The 19,951-nt window shown below is 45.6% G+C and overlaps 1 protein-coding gene across 2 annotated transcripts in view; it reads left to right on the plus strand.

Moving 5' to 3' along the window:
- Positions 1-19,951, plus strand: part of SYNPO2 (synaptopodin 2) — a 110,342-nt gene that overhangs the window by 64,929 nt on the left and 25,462 nt on the right. For both annotated transcript variants that reach the window (XM_045537344.1, XM_045537342.1), the window contains exon 2: positions 14,068-14,219. In XM_045537344.1, coding sequence (XP_045393300.1) covers positions 14,068-14,219 — 152 coding nt within the window. The remainder of the gene's footprint in view (positions 1-14,067; positions 14,220-19,951) is intronic.

Raw genomic sequence — 19,951 nt, forward strand, 5'->3', positions numbered from 1 at the left:
CAAGCAATCCACCCACCTCGGCCTCCCAGAGGGCTAGGATTACAGGCGTGAGCCACTGCGCCCGGCCTAATTTTTATTTACTGTTTTTTAATCGCAAACGAATGCAAAGACATGCAAACAGATGTGCTCTCAGGATGTATTCGACTCGTTCTTTTAGACTCCTTGAAGAGCAAGATATGTGTGTTTTATGTCCAGCGCAATTCTGCAAAGTATCTAAATGCCATGAATGCACAACAGTGCTGTTTCATAATCTAAACACCCACGATTATCTGAGTTACTGACTTAGGATGATCCCAGCCGATGGCTGTCATCCTCAAAGTTCTTTAAACATACACCTTTGCAGGGAATTAAAGTCATTTCTTCAAAAAACGGAACCCAGACCAGACTGTGTTAGATATTTGGAAGGAAATATGTATTCCAACTTGCATATATATCAAGATCCAAATCCAATATATGAATAATAAGAACAGTGGCCATTATTTGTTTTATGCCTACCACTGTGATGGGCATTTTATGTCTGCTATGTCAGTTATTTCTCTGAAAACCCCATGAGATAGGCATATCACTTCCAGTTTTACAAATGAGATAACAGAAGCTCGGTAATTAAATAACTCGCTCGAAGTCACACAGTTAGTAAATGGTGGAGGAGTTATTTGGACCCAGGTTTGTGTGAATCCACAGACAGCAGCAGTATAATGTGCTCTGTAAGCTCTAGAGTCGAGCCAGAAGCTTTGGCTCTGCAGTCAGACCACCTTGGTTTAAACCTTAGCTCTGTCCCTTGGTCACTTACGAGACCCGGGGCAAATGACTTCTCCTCTCTATACCTCGGTTTTATCATTTGTAATGTGGGGGACAGTGGTAGAACTTACCTCGTAGCATTGCTTTGAAGGGCAAATGCATTCACACGCAAAACGTACCGAGAAGAGAGCTTGAAAATCAGAAAGCACATGTGCATGCTGTCAGTGTCATTGTCACCATGCACAACGTCACACACAGCTCAGATTCAGTCCCACTCACACCGTCCCAAACAAATCCACGATCTTGTTTTCCCGAAACTTGCTTCCCTGGCTTGACTGATGGAATTGTCATCCAGTACATTTTCTAAGCTAGAAAACATTATAGTCACCCAGGTCTTCATTGTGGGTGGACACAAATCAGTCCCCAATTTCCGTCAGATTCATCTTGTAAATACACTAAAGGTGGACGCCCTTCCTCCCATTCCTGCGGTCACCTCCTCGTCATTTACGGTCTGAACCTGTGCCACCCAATACGCAAATGGCGGCCACCAGCCACACGCAGCCAGTGAGCCCCGGACTCGTGGCTAGTTCAGGTTGAGACGTACTGTCAGTACAAAATACACACCAGATTTCAAAGACTTAGGATGAAAAAAGAATATAAACTATCTCATTAACAATTTTTATATTGATTACATGTTTAAAGAATAATATTTTGGATATATTGGATACATATAACACATTGTTAAAATTAATTTCACCTATTTCTTTCTCTGTTTTTCACAAGGCTACTAGAGAGTTTAGTATTACACACGTGGCTTACGCTTGCGGTTCATGTTATATCTCTATTGGACAGTGCAGTCTGGACTTTTCCAAATGCCGTCTTTCATTTTGCTTTTTTTGCCTTTGCACATGTTGCTTCCTTTGCTTTGACTACTCTTCTCCCCTCTGGTCGTCTCGGACCAAGTTTTATTTATCTTCCAAAATCCGACTCAGACATCACTTCCTGCAGGGAGGCTTCCCGGCATGGTTCATCTCTCCCCTTTTGCAAGACTTGTGTTCCTCGTACGTACGTTCATTGCTGCCTTTACCACATGTACAACTTGTTTTTCTACCCGCCACCCCCGTTAGCCTCAGTATTTAGAGGACATGATGGTATTTTATTCATTTCTGTGTTGACACTCAAAAAACAGTGATGGAATAAACAATCCCTGCTCCCAAGGAGAGAGATACATTTTTGTACCATAAAAATAAAGCACAAGGCAGAAGATATTCTGAGAGAGAGAGAGAGAGAGAGAGAGGGAGAGGGATCAATGAATGTCTGTTTCCAGGCAGAGACGAAGTCAATTCATTCTGACTGCAGTTTGAAAGAAGAGGCAGTGAGGGAGGGAGGGTTGACCGAGTGGCTGATAGAAGGTCTCCCGGGATGGCCTTGCCTGTGTGACCGCAGCACGGTCCCGGGCTGACCCGCAAAGATGCAGATTCTAAACCAATCTCGTCATTGCTCAAGCAGCACCTGCGGGCGCTGTGCTCGTGGTGCCTAACGCAGAGAGGGCCGAGGTCACACTAGAATTCTGAGTTCTTGCTTCAGAGAGGCCACCTGGGTGTGAACCACACTTGTCCTTCCTCTGCCTGGGTCGCCTGGGTCACAGAGGATCATTCCCTTTCAGCCTCTCCTTGCTTTTAATGCCAACACCCTACAGGTGAGAACCCCTGTCCCTTTGTTATGTGCAAGCTGAGGACAATTTCTTGGTAACGACCATATCAAATAGGAAATTGTAGAAGCCACACACACACACACACACACACACGCACACACCGTGCAAGCCGGGGATCGCCGCCCGGATTAAGCGCGAGCTATGAAGTCGCTCGCATTACACAAGCTTCCCTTCTGGGCGGTGCACTGAGCTGCTGAAATGTCGCTGAAACATTTGTGCTGCCACCTCCATACCGCGGCCCTATTTTGGAGCCCGTGACCTCATCGCAGCCGGAATCCAGGAGAAAGGGGACGGGAGGCAGAGAGGAGGGACAGCACAGACCAGCCGGCGGGAAGAATTGAAACATTCAACTCTGCTTCTTAGAATTCAGTTATGTCATTTGCAGAGAGGGGCCATGTCTTCCTGCTGGTTCTTTCTTTCCTTCTTTTAATTCTCTCTCTCTTAACTTCTGCTGGGACGTAAGTCCAGAAAATGTCAAAGCCCCCGAAAGCATTCACTGGGGCGCAAGTCTGCTGGGTCTAGGGTTTCAGATGCGAGTAGCTGGGTGAAAATATACCGGAGCACTCCACTGTAGGGTTTTTATTTCATAAAGCTGTTCTCTCTACCCTCACCTTTTCCTCCCAAGATGTAAAAAATCTCTCCCCCATTTCACACCTACCATTCGTTTCCTCCTCGGCTTTGTGCCCCGGTGTCATCGAAGGTGTTCACTGTCCTAGCTCTAGGGTCCTTGCGTGTACAGTTGAAAGAAGAATGGATCACTTGGCAGAAAAAAAAAATAGGAAGAGAGACAGAAAAACTGCTTCTTCACCTCAAAATCCTAAGGAGAACACAGCCTTGTACATAAAACACACACGTGCTGTATGTACTTATGTTTTGATACTGGCTTCTACACTAAGCACAGATACTGAAATACAATCAGCATTTTACTATTTTCCTTAAGTAGACATTCATCGTTCACTGAAGAAATTCCATCCTCATGTCCCTAACACACAGATGATTGGATAGCCCAGAGTAGAAGTTTTTCGTTAGTCCAGACAATTTTTATTTGCACAGAGTTTAAATTTAAATCTGCAGATTACTTAAATCTGGAAACCAGTGTATCAAAAATATCAGAATTTGGAAAAAAGCCATGATACTTTTTAAACTTTTGGTTAGAGTTTTTCCACACGGGCAATTGTCTTCAGCAGCATGCTAGCGTACATCGTGTGGCTTGCGAACATCTTTGCTTTCAGAACGATACAAGTCATGTAATTAAAATAAAAGGACATACAAACAAATCTTAAAATAATGATCATAGAATCAACTTCTAGTGTCTTTGAGAAGCATGATTATTTGAAGCTCAGTGGAGTTATTAATTATAACAAGGTTCCTTGGAGGAAAGTCACCTAGTCATTCCGTAAAGATCTGCCATTTATCTCACACACACACACACAAACACACACACACACACACACACACACACCTGCATGCATGCACACACACACACACGCACGCAATTGGTTGGCCCCTATACATTTTCTTGAAGGATTCTATAGAAAGTAATTCTATGTGATATCGCAGACCTCAGAATCACCCGGGGCAGCTCGTTCAAAATGCAGACGCACAAGTTCAGCTTACGAGAATCGGTTTCCAAGGAAGATAAGGGAATAAAACTGGGTTTTGCATGTTGAAAGTCCTGTCCAGGAAGGTCTAATTGCCACCAAAACTCTGTCCCAGAAGGGCTTTCGTACAGCACAGGCTCAGACTCCCTTGTGTGTATGAACAACCCGAGGCTCTTGCGAAAACACAGGTGTGGATTCAGCTGGTCTGGGCAGGGACTGAGCTCTGCACTCTGACCGGCCTGCAAGGGTTCCAGTGCCCGTGTCTGGGAACCTCACTTTGAGCAGCGAGGATGAGGCTCTTTTCTTTAACCATCCTGTAGGGGCTACACCCGTCAGCTCAGCCGCATGGCCATTGTTTTGAGGACTCTGCTAGATACTAGGTTCACGGGAGGCAGCCTTGTGTTGTGAAAGGACAGTTCACCCACCAAGCATGGCTGAGCCGTTCACCATGTGCTCAGCTCTCTGCCTTGGTCTCTCCAGTTTCCCCTGCCCCTCCTCATGTGGCTGACGTTTATCCTTCTTTTAGGAGACATCGTCGTCTTCCGGAAGTCTTGCCCTGTGCTCTTACTGTGTACTGTGTTTATTGTGTTTCAATCATAGCTGTTACCATACTGGGTGCAATTACCTACTTTCTTATCAATCTTAGAATATAAGACTCTTGAGGGCATCGTTCATTATTGTGTTTTAGAGCCCATGACACTGTGTGTCACATGGAAGACAGTTAACATGTAGTATAATTACCTAACTAATTAATCAAATGAGGTAATGCAAGCAAACCCTCGCGCCAGGATTCCATGTCCTTACGTAAACACACTCGGCCCCGTGGCTGAGTGAGGAAAGAGGACAGCTGAGGGCTCCTGCCTGCCTCTGCGAGGCTCTTCCTGGCTGGCTGTGGCCCAGGATCTTTTGGCAGGACGATGACATTCATGCAGGCCCTGCTCAGTCAGAAATAAATAGGAGAAGCATCGGTCAGTCATGGCAGGGAGAACGACAGGTTCCAAAATGCATCAACAGAACACTTGTGTGGACGCCGAAGGGACTTGGCCTGACCCTGGGCTCCCTCCGTGAAGCGCAGGGTTTGGAAATGGCTCCCACAGCCTGAGCAGCAGAGCACACAGTAGGCACAGAGCACACAGTAGGCGCAGAGCACACAGTAGGTGCAGAGCACACAGTAGTAGGCGCAGAGCACACAGTAGGTGCAGAGCACACAGTAGTAGGTGCAGAGCACACAGTAGGCACAGAGCACACAGTAGGTGAAGAGCACACAGTAGTAGGTGCAGAGCACACAGTAGGTACAGAGCACACAGTAGGCGCAGAGCACACAGTAGTAGGTGCAGAGGACACAGTAGGTGCAGCAGCACACAGTAGGTACAGAGCACACAGTAGGTGCAGAGCACACAGTAGTAGGTGCAGCAGCACACAGTAGGTGCAGAGGACACAGTAGGTGCAGCAGCACACAGTAGGTACAGAGCACACAGTAGGTGCAGAGGACACAGTAGGTGCAGCAGCACACAGTAGGTACAGAGCACACAGTAGGTGCAGAGCACACAGTAGTAGGTGCAGCAGCACACAGTAGGTGCAGAGCACACTGTAGGTACAGAGCATACACAAGGTGCAGAGCACAGTAGGTGCAGCAGCACACAGTAGTAGGTGCAGAGCACACAGTAGGTGCAGAGCACACAGTAGTAGGTGCAGCAGCACACAGTAGGTGCAGAGCACACTGTAGGTACAGAGCATACACAAGGTGCAGAGCACAGTAGGTGCAGCAGCACACAGTAGTAGGTGCAGCAGCACACAGTAGGTGCAGAGCACACTGTAGGTACAGAGCATACACAAGGTGCAGAGCACAGTAGGTGCAGCAGCACACAGTAGTAGGTGCAGAGCACACAGTAGGTGCAGCAGCACACAGTAGGTGCGCCAGCACCTCGCTCTGTTTCTCTGCATGTGTTTATCTTTGTAAATTGCAACCACGCCTGCACATAGCGAACATTTTCAAGTTTTACGATTTGCCTTGTGACTTGACCTCTCCCGGAGCCAGAGAGACGATGGCGAAACAGAGTGATTGGCAGGAGCAGCTGCGGAGTTGCTCATTGAGTCACGCTGGGACCGCTGCCCTCGCTGGTCGTCTCCAGCATCCAGTATTCCATAGGAGCAATTCCTTTCCATGGATACACTGGGAATTCCCTAGTTAGTATGGTCTTGCATAGTCATCTCATACCCAAAAGGGACAATGAAGAAAGAATAAACAGAAAGTATTAAGTCTAGCAGTGCCTGTCGGCCCAGGTACTGGAGAAAGGTGAGACGGACTTTTGGGTAAACTTCAGCTTTCTCATACTGTCATCTCTTTGGCACATGTTTGTGGTGGTTGGTCTAAGACATCCTTCGGGTCACGGGAGATACAAAGTCTTTGTGTTGCAACCTCCGCTCTCAATGTGTTTTAAGTAGCCAGTAGTTTGGAAACCCAGTGGGAGCTGTTTGCAAAGCAATGTTGGCACTGACGCGCCAGCCCAGGGAAGGCGTCCTTCCCCCTTTTGACGTTCTCTCCCAGAGGACCTGAAGCCCCAGAGACCATCTGCCTCTGCATCTGCCCCCACCCCCGTCACCAGGGTGGTCTTTAGTCTGAGTTCCCGGTTGGTTTTCCGCCCCTCCCAGCACACGGTCCTTAAAAGGCACCTTCTCCTGGTCCCCGTCAGCTCTCTGCCCAGGCCACACCTGGCTCCTGCTGGCTGTTTGCGTTGCCCTCGATGCAGCATCCTCCTCCCCAACTCAGAGACCCAAGAGGCGAGGGACGTCCGTCATGTAGAAGGCCTGTCCCTGTAGCGCAGTTATTCTCAAAGTGTGGCCGGCAAACTTCTGGTGGTTTCCCGGAGGCTTTCAGAACCGAATGGTTTTCATAATAATACCAAGATGGTGTTTGTCTTTTTCACAGTGTTGACGTTTGCTCTGATGGTGCAGAAGTGACAGCAGATGAGACCACTTGCACCTTAACGTTCAAAGCAGTGACGTCGCACTGTGCCAGGAACCCCTGTATTCCTCACTGTCACGCACTCGGCTTAGAAAAACACAATGCCAGTTGCACATAAGGGTGTCCTCAGTGAAGCAGTAAACGTTTGACTTTTATTAAATCTTGAGTGCCCATCTGTTTAATATTCTGTATGACAAAATAAAAAGTATATATAAAGCACTTTGGCTGAATACTGAAATGCAATGTTTTTCTTGAGGAAGGATTTGTACAAAACTGTTTGACTTGCAAGCTGAACCAGCCACTTTTTTTTTTTCATGGAACATCATTTTTAGGTTAATGACTGACAAACACAATATGGCTATTCAGACTTGGATATTCAATAGATGTTTTCTAGAAAATAAGCAAAGTAAGCCTTTTACTTCAAGGAAAACAAGCAACAGTATTTGAGCTTTCAAGGGAAAATTAGAATTTTGAGAAGCTCTCATCTGCTGCTGTGAATCTGACAGCTTCTCTAATGAGATCCTTGGTGATGTTAATAAGTGTGGTGTTTCACTATTATATAACAAAATGTGTCAACATTCGGGAGATCAGCACAATTCAGTGAATCAATATTTTCCAAATAACGGATGCATATCATGCATAACAAAATCACACATGCACAACAGATGCATTTAAAGTGTAAAATGGACCAATAGATTTTAATGTGACACAGTATGAGAAGTTCATTGCTATGATTTCTGATTCTATGAATTTAACATAGTATCAAAGAAGGATCTCCTGAATTATCCTATAAGGCTACTGAAGTCCTCCTCCTTTTCTAGCTATATATCTGTGTGAGGCGCAATTTGCTTCATATACTTTAATCAACACAACATATCACAACAGATTGAATTCAGAAGCACACGTGAGAACATAGCCCTCTTCCCTTAAGCTCAGACATTAAAGAGATTTAAAGAAATGGTAAGCAATGCCACTATTCTCATTAAATTTTCTCTATTTTTGAAAATGTGGTTATTTTTCTTAAAACCATATTATTTATGTTCATATGCAGTGGGTTTATTGTTACTTTAAATTTAATTAATGGACGAAAATTTAAAATTTCTCATTTTTGAGTTCTAATATAGTACATACCAATAGATAGAACCTATAAAATAAAAGAGTTTTGAACTCCTCAATTGTTTTTAAGAGTATAAATGCTTCCTAATACCAAAACATTTGAGATTTGCTGCTCTAGTCAGTTGGAAAACATTTTTCATTTTATGTATATCTTCGTTTTCTATGGTTTTATTTATGAGCACATTGGAAGAATAAACTGCTTCATCTAGTTTAGTCAGATTCAGGAAAACTGCAGATGTCTAGAGCCATGGGAAAAGGGGGCATTCCAGACAGATACACCTTTGGGGTACATGAGACATATTCAGTGTCCGAAACTAAACAATTTTGGTAAAAATGCCAATACAAGCATAGTATCTGGGACCTTCAGTTATGAATTCTGACCCAGTTCCCTTACTTTATTCATGTGGCCATGCCTCAGATCCGATTATAGCTTTGGATATAAAGACTTCTATTTTAGCTGTTTTGGGTGTACTCTTTCAAAAAGGTATCACATGTTTTTCTGCATCTAATTGGTCTGCTAAAAATGATTTAAATATTTTAAATAACTTGGTGTCATTATTATCAATGCCCGTTATTGTACCCAAGTACAGTAGAGGCGGCCAGCCATCCTGAGCACCTGAGAGCTTTTGACACCTTCGTGAAGTGGCCCCGTATTCTGAGTCTTTTTGTGGTTGTTAAGATTTTTTGTGGTTGTTAAGATTTTTTGTGGTTGTTAAGATGTTCATGTGTTTTTAAATTTTGGTTTTTATCCTCTGACTTTGGTGTTAGTATTAACTTTCTCATCTTCTTTTACACAGGATGAATGTTTGTATTCCCATTTCTAATTTTCTGTATACCAAATAACAAATATTACTAGAATTGTATGAAATTGATCAAATAGCCTGAGAAAAGCATCCAGATCCTTCCAGTAATGTGTAGAAGCTTTAGCGGACTTGATTTTTTACTGTATTTTGACCACTCAAAAGACAGTTGAGAGCTTACTTAATAAGTTCTTTTGGCAACTAAATTCTCACCAGTCTAAGAATCACTTAGATAAAAGTGGTGTGTCCAGTTAATCAATATAAACAGAGATTTGGGAAACTCAAATAGTGAGTTCTAGTTCTGTTCTCTTTTCTCAGTAATCCTGATTAAAGGATTACTACTTATTTATCTCATCTTTTAGATTTTACACGTGCTTTTTAATGAGTTCTTTAAAAAGCATTTTTTTTTCATATTCTGTGTAAATGTTGATGAAAAAATTCTGCCCATAGTTCAAAAGCTTCTGCACAATCTTTCATGATTTTATCCAACAATGAAAGCAGACGTGTCCTGCCTAGGCTCTGGTCCGTCGCTGTTTTCTGGACGAGCCGGGGTGTTTACATTCTCGGGAAAGAAAGGAAGGCAGAGAATACCATTCCTTATTTGTACCCGTCAGTGTGTTGATCGCGATGGCTGCTTTATAACAGCTCGTCCCAGTGACGTGGTGGCGTCACCGTTTCTGCCTGTGGAATGACCCTGGTATGCGGATCCTCCACTGAGCAGCCCCGCAGACGAGGCCCTCATTCCTGTCAAAGACAGTTATGACCCTGGGCGTCCTTCCAAGGTTGCTACCAGGAATGCTTTTTACTTTTACGGAGACTTGGTCCCTAAGGGTGAAGATAAATCACCCAAAAGAAAACTTTTTTTGTCTAGTATTTGGACACATATTGGTGACAAGAGCAGGAAAGTTCATAATCCTCAAACCAAACACCCAACAGACCAAGCTCTGGAGCTTGACTTGGGGTGCAGGGTGTAGAATAACCCCAAATTCCTAGCGTCTGCGTGCATCTGCAGGCATTACCTGATTGGAACATACAGGTTAAGATTTGTTTGCATTCTGCAGACAAACAATTTATAGAATGCAATCTCTTACTCAATTGTTTATGCACTTACCAATCAATGCTTTGATGGAGAAAAACCTGGCTTCCTTTTAGGAATCCTCTACTCTCCTTCTGGAACATTTGGAACATTTGCGCAAGACAACTGCACATGTTGAAAACCATCTCTGTTTCTTCCTTATAAGTTCTTCACAAAGCTGTTATTTCTTTCGTCCTGATTTTCTCGGATGCATCCCGCAATGGCTTTTCTAAACCTCCTTCATCATCCTCAAGTTTTAACCCCCCTCTGCCCTTTCTCCTTTATTCTCAGCAGGTGATGACCTTGTGCAATTCTCCGACACAAGTTCCCGCACTGTCTGTCTTATAATATCAGTCTCCGCATCCGTTTTTTGGTTCTTCTGTTCTGTGTTTGAGAAATACAGTCACGTGCCGCATGGTGACAATCTGGGCAACGACGGGCCATCGTGGTCCCGTGAAATTGTAACGGAGGTGAAAGATTCCCATTGCCTGGTGACTTCTTGCTGTCATAATGTCATAGCACAATGCATTGTCTTTTCTGTGTTCAGGCGTTTAGATACACAAATACTCAGCAATGTGTCGCAGCTGCCTACAGTATCCAGCGTAGCAACGTGCTGCACAGGTGTATAGCCCAGAAGCAATAGGCTGTACCACGGAGCCTAGGTGTGTAGCCGGCTGTGCCGTCTAGGTTTGTGTGAGCTCACTCCAGGGTGTCCACATGACAAAACCTCCCAGTGAGGCATTTCTCGTGGTTGAGCGACACATGACCCTTCTCTCTTTCCCCTTCCACGTTCACCCTTCATTCTATCTTTCTGTATCAGCTGCAGGTTCATTTGCAGAAAATAATAATAAAAAAAAACCTCTCTAGTTATTTTAATCAGAAAGGAATGGAATACGTGTTTATAGAATTGTTTGAAAGATCCAGAAGGGCCTCCGGGAATGGCATCAAACCACACTGCAGAACTGGCTGCCCGAGGGATTGGCAGCGTTTGCCGTGGTCAGGAAGGTGGGGAGTCAGGAGGCCCCCGGGGCCCCCCGCTGGGTCCAGGGCTGCGTCCTGTCGCTGTGGTCTGAGATTGAGGAGCTGCCAGCAGAACTGCCGAATCCAGAGTAAAATCATCCACCAGGTCTGCACCGGCAGCACGAGGGCTTCGCAGTTTGCTGTCTCCTGGCTTAATGCAATTCCAGTGTGAGTTTCTTGGAGCGCACCTGCCGCACTGAAACCGCCTCACCTGTAGCCCTCGCTGCGGGGGAGCCTGAGAGACGCCGTGTTCCCTTTTCAGCCTCCGCCATGTGCCAGGTGCACGAGGAGCAGCTCGGACAGAAGTTGAGCCACCCAGCCAACGCTTCTGTCTTCCCAGTGCCAGTTGATTTACTCAACCATTAGTACCATTTCTTATTTATTGACCTCACCTCTAGACATCTTCTCTAGTCTTTCTTTTCCATTTGGCTGTTTAAGTTTCTGTATTTTCCAGGAAGATTTTGCTTCTTATGATAAAGAATCTACTTGGGTTACTATTGTTTTTATTCCATTGTATTCCAGTCCCTGTTTTCTTTTGCCTTTTCATCCTGAATGTGTCCTATCACTATTTGCTGTTGACTTCTGGAAATATTGCACCACCATTAACATTGTTATTTCTTCTTGTTGAATTGCTCCCTGTCCCATTATATAATGACATTATTTTGCTTTCAAGAGTATCATTTAAAATGTAAATTCATTTGCCAATATAAACTTTGAACCTATATCCGTTAGCCTATGAATTATCATTTAAGATCTTAGCAGGAATTCGTGGGTAGCTGTTAGAGATACATTGAAATATGTTTCATGCCTCATCAGAAGTGAGCCCGGCTATGAAAATGTTCTTCAAAAATGCTGCTTTCCTGGGTTTGACCTCTCTGGACTCAGAATCTTTATTGTAACAGAGAGAGATCACCCTCAGTGGAAAAGAATCTAAAATAGTATCTGAAAGTGTTCTTAAATCTGGGACTGCATGATCATGACACATGGCTCATTGAGAACTATGGATTAAGCTCATCTTATAGAGTGGAATCTAAGCACCTTAGCACCATTTGGGGTCCCAGCAGGACTTGGTGGTACACGCAAAGAAGTCGTTCAAGATAATACAATGCAGGGACCATAGGTAGACTTAAGGGAGCCAGAAAATGACAATGAAGCACGAGCAACCCAGAGATTAAAAGCAGAAAGCTACCATCACCCTGAGGCCCAAAGGTACAAGGGGGTGGCATGTGCTGCTGGGACCTCACGAGAGTTAAGACGATGGCACCGGGGCAGACTGGCCAGACCACGCGGCAGAGCCTGCCCCAGATCCTGGCCCGGCAGGTCCAGCAGGGAGTGGAAAGGCCCCGACCTCTCCTTTACTTCTCTTTCTTTCTTTTTTTTTTTTTTTTTGAGGCAGAGTCTCACTCTGTTGCCCGGGCTAGAGTGAGTGCCCTGGTGTCAGCCTCACTCACAGCAACCTCAGACTCCTGGGCTCAAGCGATCCTCCTGCCTCAGCCTCCCGAGTAGCTGGGACTACAGGCATGCGCCACCATGCCCGGCTAATTTATATATATATATTTTTAGCTGTCCATAATTTCTTTCTACTTTTAGTAGAGACGGGGTCTCGCTCTTGCTCAGGCTGGTCTCAAACTCCCGACCTCAAGCGATCCTCCTGCCTCGGCCTCCCAGAGTGCTAGGATGACAGGCGTGAGCCACTGTGCCCGGCCTCGTTTCCTTCTCTTTCTTCTCTCCTGTTGGCTGAATCCACGCAGGAGCCAGAGCGCAGGGAGCCCAGCCAGCGTGGTCGCCAGAGGCCAGACCTCCTCCCCTTCCACCCACACAGGGGAGGGCGATGGAGAATGATCAGCGCTATGTTTTGCCATAATCATCGTTACAAAGGGTATCAATCCTCAGCTGTTCCTCACTAAGGCGCGGTGAGGACCCTGGGCCACTATTCTACTTCTCCGAATTTCTCTTCTGCCAGGGTTGGAAGTTCTCTCCTCGCTTTCTGTTCACTTACTGTTCTGCATCATTCTGTGCTAGAATAGGATGCAGTCCTTATTGCAAGGCTGTTTTTATTTATTTTTTTGAAGAATAATCTCTGTTTTCTTTCTTTTTTTGCTAACGTTTACTTAGTGCCATGTCTTGAACAGTTGATTTTAGCCCAGGCTGCTCTCTGGAACATGTTCTCATGGATCCTGGCTCCCTGACATCCTCACTATCTGGGGATGGCGTCCATCAGCCCTTTCAGCTGCACAGCGCTCTCCTTAAAACCAGCGGCCCTTCCTACAGCCCCTCGGCAATGAGAGGGGATTTTAAAATGTTTTTTTTTTTGAGACAGAGTCTCACTCTGTTGCCCAGGCTAGAGTGAGTGCCATGGCGTCAGCCTCGCTCACAGCAACCTCAAACTCCTGGGCTCAAGCGATCCTCCTGCCTCAGCCTCCCGAGTAGCTGGGACTACAGGCATGCGCCACCATGCCTGGCTAATTTTTCTATATATATTTTTAGCTGTCCATATGATTTCTTTCTATTTTTAGTAGAGATGGGGTCTCGCTCTTGCTCAGGCTGGTCTCGAACTCCTGAGCTCAAACAATCCGCCTGCCTCGGCCTCCCAGAGTGCTGGGATTACAGGTGTGAGCCACTGCGCCCGGCCTTAAAATGTATTTTAATGGGAGAAATCACTTTCTTACTGGGGTAAAATGTTACGGTGGAATCATTATTTTTTAATGTATAATCAACGTAAGCATCTAACATCTTTCCCCATTTTTTCTATTCTTTATTCCTTTTATTCTGGTTCCTTTACATTGATTTGCTTTCTTTTTTTTTTCTGTTTATTTACAATGTTGAGAATTAAATTTTGGCATTTTGGTACGTAATAAATTGTGTGTGGGGGGTGTGATGAGACATGGTTATTAAGATGGTCTTATGTGTTAACAGGTGAATTAAAAGTCAGGGCTGGTGTTACAGACTGGAGATCTGTCTACCCCTGTCTCGCAGAGATGGTGGCCTGCTATCTACAGGTCCTGCTGTTCTAACTGTGCCTTTTTTACTGCCCTCAGATTCGGAACCAGAGCAAAGCGTCCGGGTCCGGGCTCTGCGAGGGGGATGAGGTGGTGTCCATCAACGGCAACCCCTGTGCAGACCTCACCTACCCCGAAGTCATCAAGCTCATGGAAAGTATAACGGACTCCCTCCAGATGCTCATCAAAAGGTACAGCAGGCCTGCAGAGATGTCCATTTCCTCCTGACATTCGATGGGAACGATCATAGCTTCTCCTGCAGAATTCATTTATGGGAAAACTGGGAGTGCTTTGTAGAATACACGGAAACACCACAGTGTTTGAGAAATGGGAAATTCTAGTTGGCTAAACTTTCTGGTTAACTGAGAATTAAGATAAAAATCTTTGGCCGGGCGCGGTGGCTCACGCCGGTAATCCTAGCCCTCTGGGAGGCCGAGGCGGGTGGATCGCTCAAGGTCAGGAGTTCGAGACCAGCCTGAGCGAGACCCCGTCTCTACTAAAAATAGAAATAAATTATCTGGACAACTAAAAATATATATAGAAAAAAATTAGCCGGGCATGGAGGTGCACGCCTGTAGTCCCAGCTACTCGGGAGGCTGAGGCAGGAGGATCGCTTGAGCCCAGGAGTTTGAGGTTGCTGTGAGCTAGGCTGACACCACGGCACTCACTCTAGCCCGGGCAACAAAGTGAGACTATGTCTCAAAAAAAAAAAAAAAAAAAAAGATAAAAATCTTTGTTGCAAGCACTTTGGTAAAAATCTTAGATATTTTAGACCAGTTCCTTAGAAGGTTCGGTAGATTGAGGAAACTTTAATACTTCTTTGATAGATCAAGATTTTGTGATGGATCGGGATCACTCAGTTATAATTCCCAGGTTCACAGATGAATTTGAAATGTTTAAATATTAAGCCATTAAACTGTGTAATTCTTTTGTTGAAAGTGGATGCTAGGAGAGGGGAAAAAAAGAGCAACAACAAAAAACTTCAAAGCAGCCAGATGTCTGCCCAGCGGGATCTCCCGGAAAGCCAGTTTTGGGGTGTGGACAAAAGCAGGTGACTAGAGCGAGGCTTTTGCGCGGTCAGGGCGAGGCCTTTGTGGATGCCATCTCCCCAGGGGCCACCGTCCCACCTCGCTGCTTAGATTGCGGACGGGGCGGGAGCGGGCGGGTGGACTAGCAGCCCCCGCACGCGCGCATGGCAAGGAGAGGACTGGAGCTGCAGGTGGCTGTCCCCTGCGGAAGGACCTTCCTGGCAGGAGCAGGTGAATCATCAGAGAAGTGACAGGGACGTTCAGAGCGAAGGGGAAGGGGCTGGGTCAGTCCACATGCAAGACTGGAAGGTGCCCGGGGGCGGCATCCGCAGGTGCGGGAGGAAAGGTGGAAGCGGAGAGCCCCGGGCGCCACCGGTCCCCGCAGGCCCCGCGACCAGGCTGTGACGGTCCCCTAGCTGCTTGGGGTCCGTGCAGGGACGCCGCGTTGCAAAGCAGGCACGGGGGGGACCCGGCGGCCGCCGTTTCAGGTCGCCTGCGAGGGGCACCATTCTGAGCCGGCAGGTGCAGAGCACAGGTGTGCCCAGGGCTCACCTTTGTCGCCGCGGCCTCCCCGTGGCCCTGGCTGGCCGCGCGGGGACAGGCAGATGGACACCCGCGCGCCCGGTGACAGGGGGCCGAGCACCAACCCCCACGGGGGTCTGAACGGAGTGGGCGCTGCAGCCGCCACCTAGAAGCCCCGCAGGGGCTGCGTCCCCGGAACCCGGGCAGGGGGAGACCATGGCGGCCCCGCGACCTCGCCCCTGCGGTCCCCAAGCCGCCGCCTGGCCCTAGGCTTTGCGCCCCGTGGCTTATGCGCTGTGGCTCTGAGGCTGCAGCACCGCCGGGCCCGCCCCCTGCCACGGAGGCCTCCCCGCTCCCGTGGGCCCCGTGTCCTGTCCCCAAGGTCCCAGCACCAGCAAGGGGCCCGCAGCCCCCGCTCCCTGCCGTGTGAGTCCCCGCAGCCCTGCCCCTAAGGCTGCGGCGCCCACGCCAGGCCTCGTGGCCCCAGCTCCGAGGACCCCCTGCCGCTGTCAGGCCCCCGAGGCTCCAGCGCCACCGCTGAGCCCTGTGGCCCTGGCTCCAAGGCCACCCCACGGCCACCGGGCCTGCAAACCCACCCCCAAAGCTCCAGTGTCACCACTGGGCCAATGGCCCTGGAGAGGAGGCTCCCTTGTTTCCGTGAGACCTCACTGCTCCCCCCACAGCCTGCAGCCCACCCACAGGTTTCCACCCCCGGAACCCCCACCCGCTGCCTGGCAGCAACTGCCCCCTGCGGTCAAATGCTCCACCAGTGACCCACCGGCCTCGAACTACCATCACATCTGGCCCTGGCTGGAGCCAATGCCCTGACATCCACCACCGCTGCCTGGAAAGCCCCACCCAGCTGCCATCTTGCCACTACAGGGAGACCCAGGCACAGCAGCCCCCGGCAATGCCAGCCTGAGTGGAGAGGGACTCACCCAGTCCCCGACATGAGCTTCCAACAGCAGCCTGGGGACAACCCACCACTCCGCACAAACATATTCAACACAGGCTGGGACTGTGACCATCACAGGCGACAGCACAACACAGATCAGCTGCATGAAAGGCTCTCCGCGTATCTGCCCCTCCCTGCTGGGTTAATCTTCCAGAGTAGGTCACAAAAGCCCCATCCAGGGACCTCTCCTTCTCGCTAAGTAGCAGAGTTCCCAGCAAACAAGAACAGGTGTGCTGCAAACCTACCTGCCCTGAGGTGACAGAAGGGAAGAATCTAGCAAAATAACTCTGGCAACATGAAAAAACAAGCTATGCGATGCCCTCAAGTAATTACAATGGATTTACAGCAATGAACCCCAACCAAAAGGAAATCATTGAACTGTCAGAAATGGAATTTAGAATATGGATGGCAAATAAGATGAGTGGGATTGAAGAGAAAGTTGAAAACCAACACAAAGAAGCCAAAAAATATTTTAGGACATCAGTTAAAAAAATGAAAAGTCAAAAAAGAGCTAAACAACATAAGAAAGGACATAATAGAACTTAAAGAAATGAAAGAGTCATTTAGGGAATTACAAAATACAGCAGAAAGGTTCAGCAACAGACTAGACCAAGCAGAAGAAAGATTTTCAGAAAGAATTTCCTTGTGTGATGACAAGGATCTCAAACTAACACAGTCAGTCAAAAATGCAGAAAAAAAATAAAGAAGAATGAACAATTACTCAGAGAAATATGGAACTTTATAAAGCGAGCCAATATACAAATTATAGGTTTCTCTGAGGGAGGAGAAGAAAAAGCAAAAAGTATAAGAAACCTATTTGATGGAATTATTGAGGAAAACTTCCCTGGTATTGCCAGAGATTCAGATATCCAGATGCAAGATGCTCACTGAACACTGAGACATCACAAAGACACATAGTCATCAACTTGGCCAAAGTCAAAATGAAGGAGAAAATTCTACAAGGAGCAAGACAAAAGCAAAAACTAACCAACAGAGGAAAACCCATCAGGTTAACAGCAGACTTCTTAGCAGAGACCGTAAAAGTCAAAAGGGATCGGGGCCCCATTTTCAGTCTTCTTAAATGGGACAACTACCAACGAAGAATTTTTATGCTGCAAAATTAAGTTTCATAAATGTTGGAGAAATAAAGATTTTACAAAGCTGCCATTTGCTTTTAAAATGGGCCCCACAGAAATGTTGCCAAGTCCAATCACAGTGTGCATTATCATGTCTCAATCTCTGAAGGAGTTGAAGATTTCCATCTCTGTAAAGGTTTAATCATATCTGCAATGGGGAAAAATCCCTTTCTAACTTGTTCCCTTTTTCATGTCCTTGCTGATTTAATGAGGCCAGTGTCTCTGGAATGCATCTGTTGTCTGGAACAATCCTACTCGTTCTTGTTTTGATGATGATGGCCGTCCCTGGGAGAGTCAAGCGAGGGTTAATGCTAATTCTTAGGACATCTTTACTTTCAGAAATAAATGGACTAGTTCTCTGCTACTTTTAATAACTGGAATCATAGTTATTATTTTCTCTTCATATTATGACTTTTTACAAAATAAATAATAATTGATGGGGTTCAAAATGTAATCCCAAATTAAAATCAGCCCAAGGCAATCATCATCATCATCATCATCATCATCCTCCACCAGCACCCTGGGTGTCTGAACATTGTTTCCTGCAATTAAATATTTCTCTCGTATCACTGTCATCTCTCACTGGAGGACAAGTGTTTTACTTTTCCTGGACTATTGCCCAGAGATAGCTGGGCTAGGTTATTTTAAAATAACTCCTTTAACATTAAGTTTCTATTATCTTAACTTTTATTAAAATGATTAGGCATAAAAAGTAAATGATTATATAATTATGACATATAAATTTTGGAATTCAACACCTATGTAAACTGAAATGAGTATTTTAAGTTTTAAAGCTTTTTTTTTTCTCTCTCTCTTCTTTCTCTTTCTCTCTCTGTCTCTCATGCTTTTATGATTTTTATTTGTGTCTATACATTTTACTTCAGCTACCAATAAATGTTAACATTTATCAAGCCCATTTGTCTGAAATCCAGTCTATAAAGCTGGAATGGATTGAAATTACCCTCTTCTCAGCTCCATAATTGACTGTTAACATAATTCAAAGTGATTTAATCTACTTCCATCCCAAAGCCTTCCTAAACTAAAACTCTCTGACCTTTTGATACCCTCAAATTCAGTTTAACAGGGTATATTTATCATTTTCTCTGTAAGAATGATCTAATTTTCTATCATCATGTTTTTTTAAATACTGTATTATAATTTTTTTAAATACTGCATTACCGGGAAGCTTTTCAAATTACTTACGTAGAGAAAGCTACATTTCGTTTGATTGTTAGTTTTTGTTTCATTTAGTTTTGTTTTGCCCAATGCAGTCAAAAGCAAAGTTAGCGAGTCAGTATTTCAAACATTGGTCTGAAATTCCACTACCACATAAATTCCAAGGTAAATTCCTTCCAGTAAAGTAGAACTAGGAGCTCACTCCCTTCAATTGACGATCCCTGTATTAGTCATGGTGCACTTTCAGGGAGGAGGAAAGAGGCAGAGATAGCTACTACTGCTTATTTTTAAAAAAAAAATGTACAAATGTAAGAAGTGAAGGCATCTCCTACAGCTATCCTGGGAATGATAATTCTCTTCTAAAAGCATTTGGAGTTTAGAGTGTTAGAAAGAAGTTGTTTAACTCCAGAACAGACATTGTTGCCTCTCACAAAGTCAAATTTGCAAAACCAGCTGGGAATGGTTAGGGTCAAAATCAAAGAACCCTGGTGTGTAGCTCTGGCCTCCTTAGCTGAGAGATAAAGGAACAGTTCGACTTCAGATACTCTAAAAGGAAAATGCTCCAAGAAACAGGTTCAAACAGAAGAAAGGGAGGCAACTCGGATTATAAATACACCATGACTTAATGATCCATTGCAGCATGGAAAGGATTTCTCTTTACACAAGAGCACTGGGCTGGGGTCCACTTATTACAAAACACACGCTCACTGGAGCTTGACAAATAGCTCCTGTTCCGTTCCTTTCAAGAAAGCACAGCCTCTAAAGGGATTACTTGAGTTATCTGTAGGTGGAGAGGGATCTGTAGCTGCTGGGTATGTTTATGTGACTTCCACCAAAATTTAGTCAATAAGACATCGAAATGCTTTGTCACTCTGGAGCAAACCCAGTACAAGAGAGACACAAATCCACAAATAATTACAGATAAAGGGCATCCGTGTGGCTACAACCTGGGCTTTTGAAACAATGAAAACTGACTTTAAGGCTGGCTTTAGTTTTCACAATCTTTCGTAAGCACTTTTGTTGTGCTTTAAAGAAAAAGTTTATTTGGAAGCTCTCTAAATAATACTATGAACATGTGGCCCATTTCTGCTTTCAAATATGTTGCA

This window comes from Lemur catta, chromosome 26, assembly GCF_020740605.2.
Source record: "Lemur catta isolate mLemCat1 chromosome 26, mLemCat1.pri, whole genome shotgun sequence".
NCBI classification, from domain to species: domain Eukaryota; kingdom Metazoa; phylum Chordata; class Mammalia; order Primates; family Lemuridae; genus Lemur; species Lemur catta.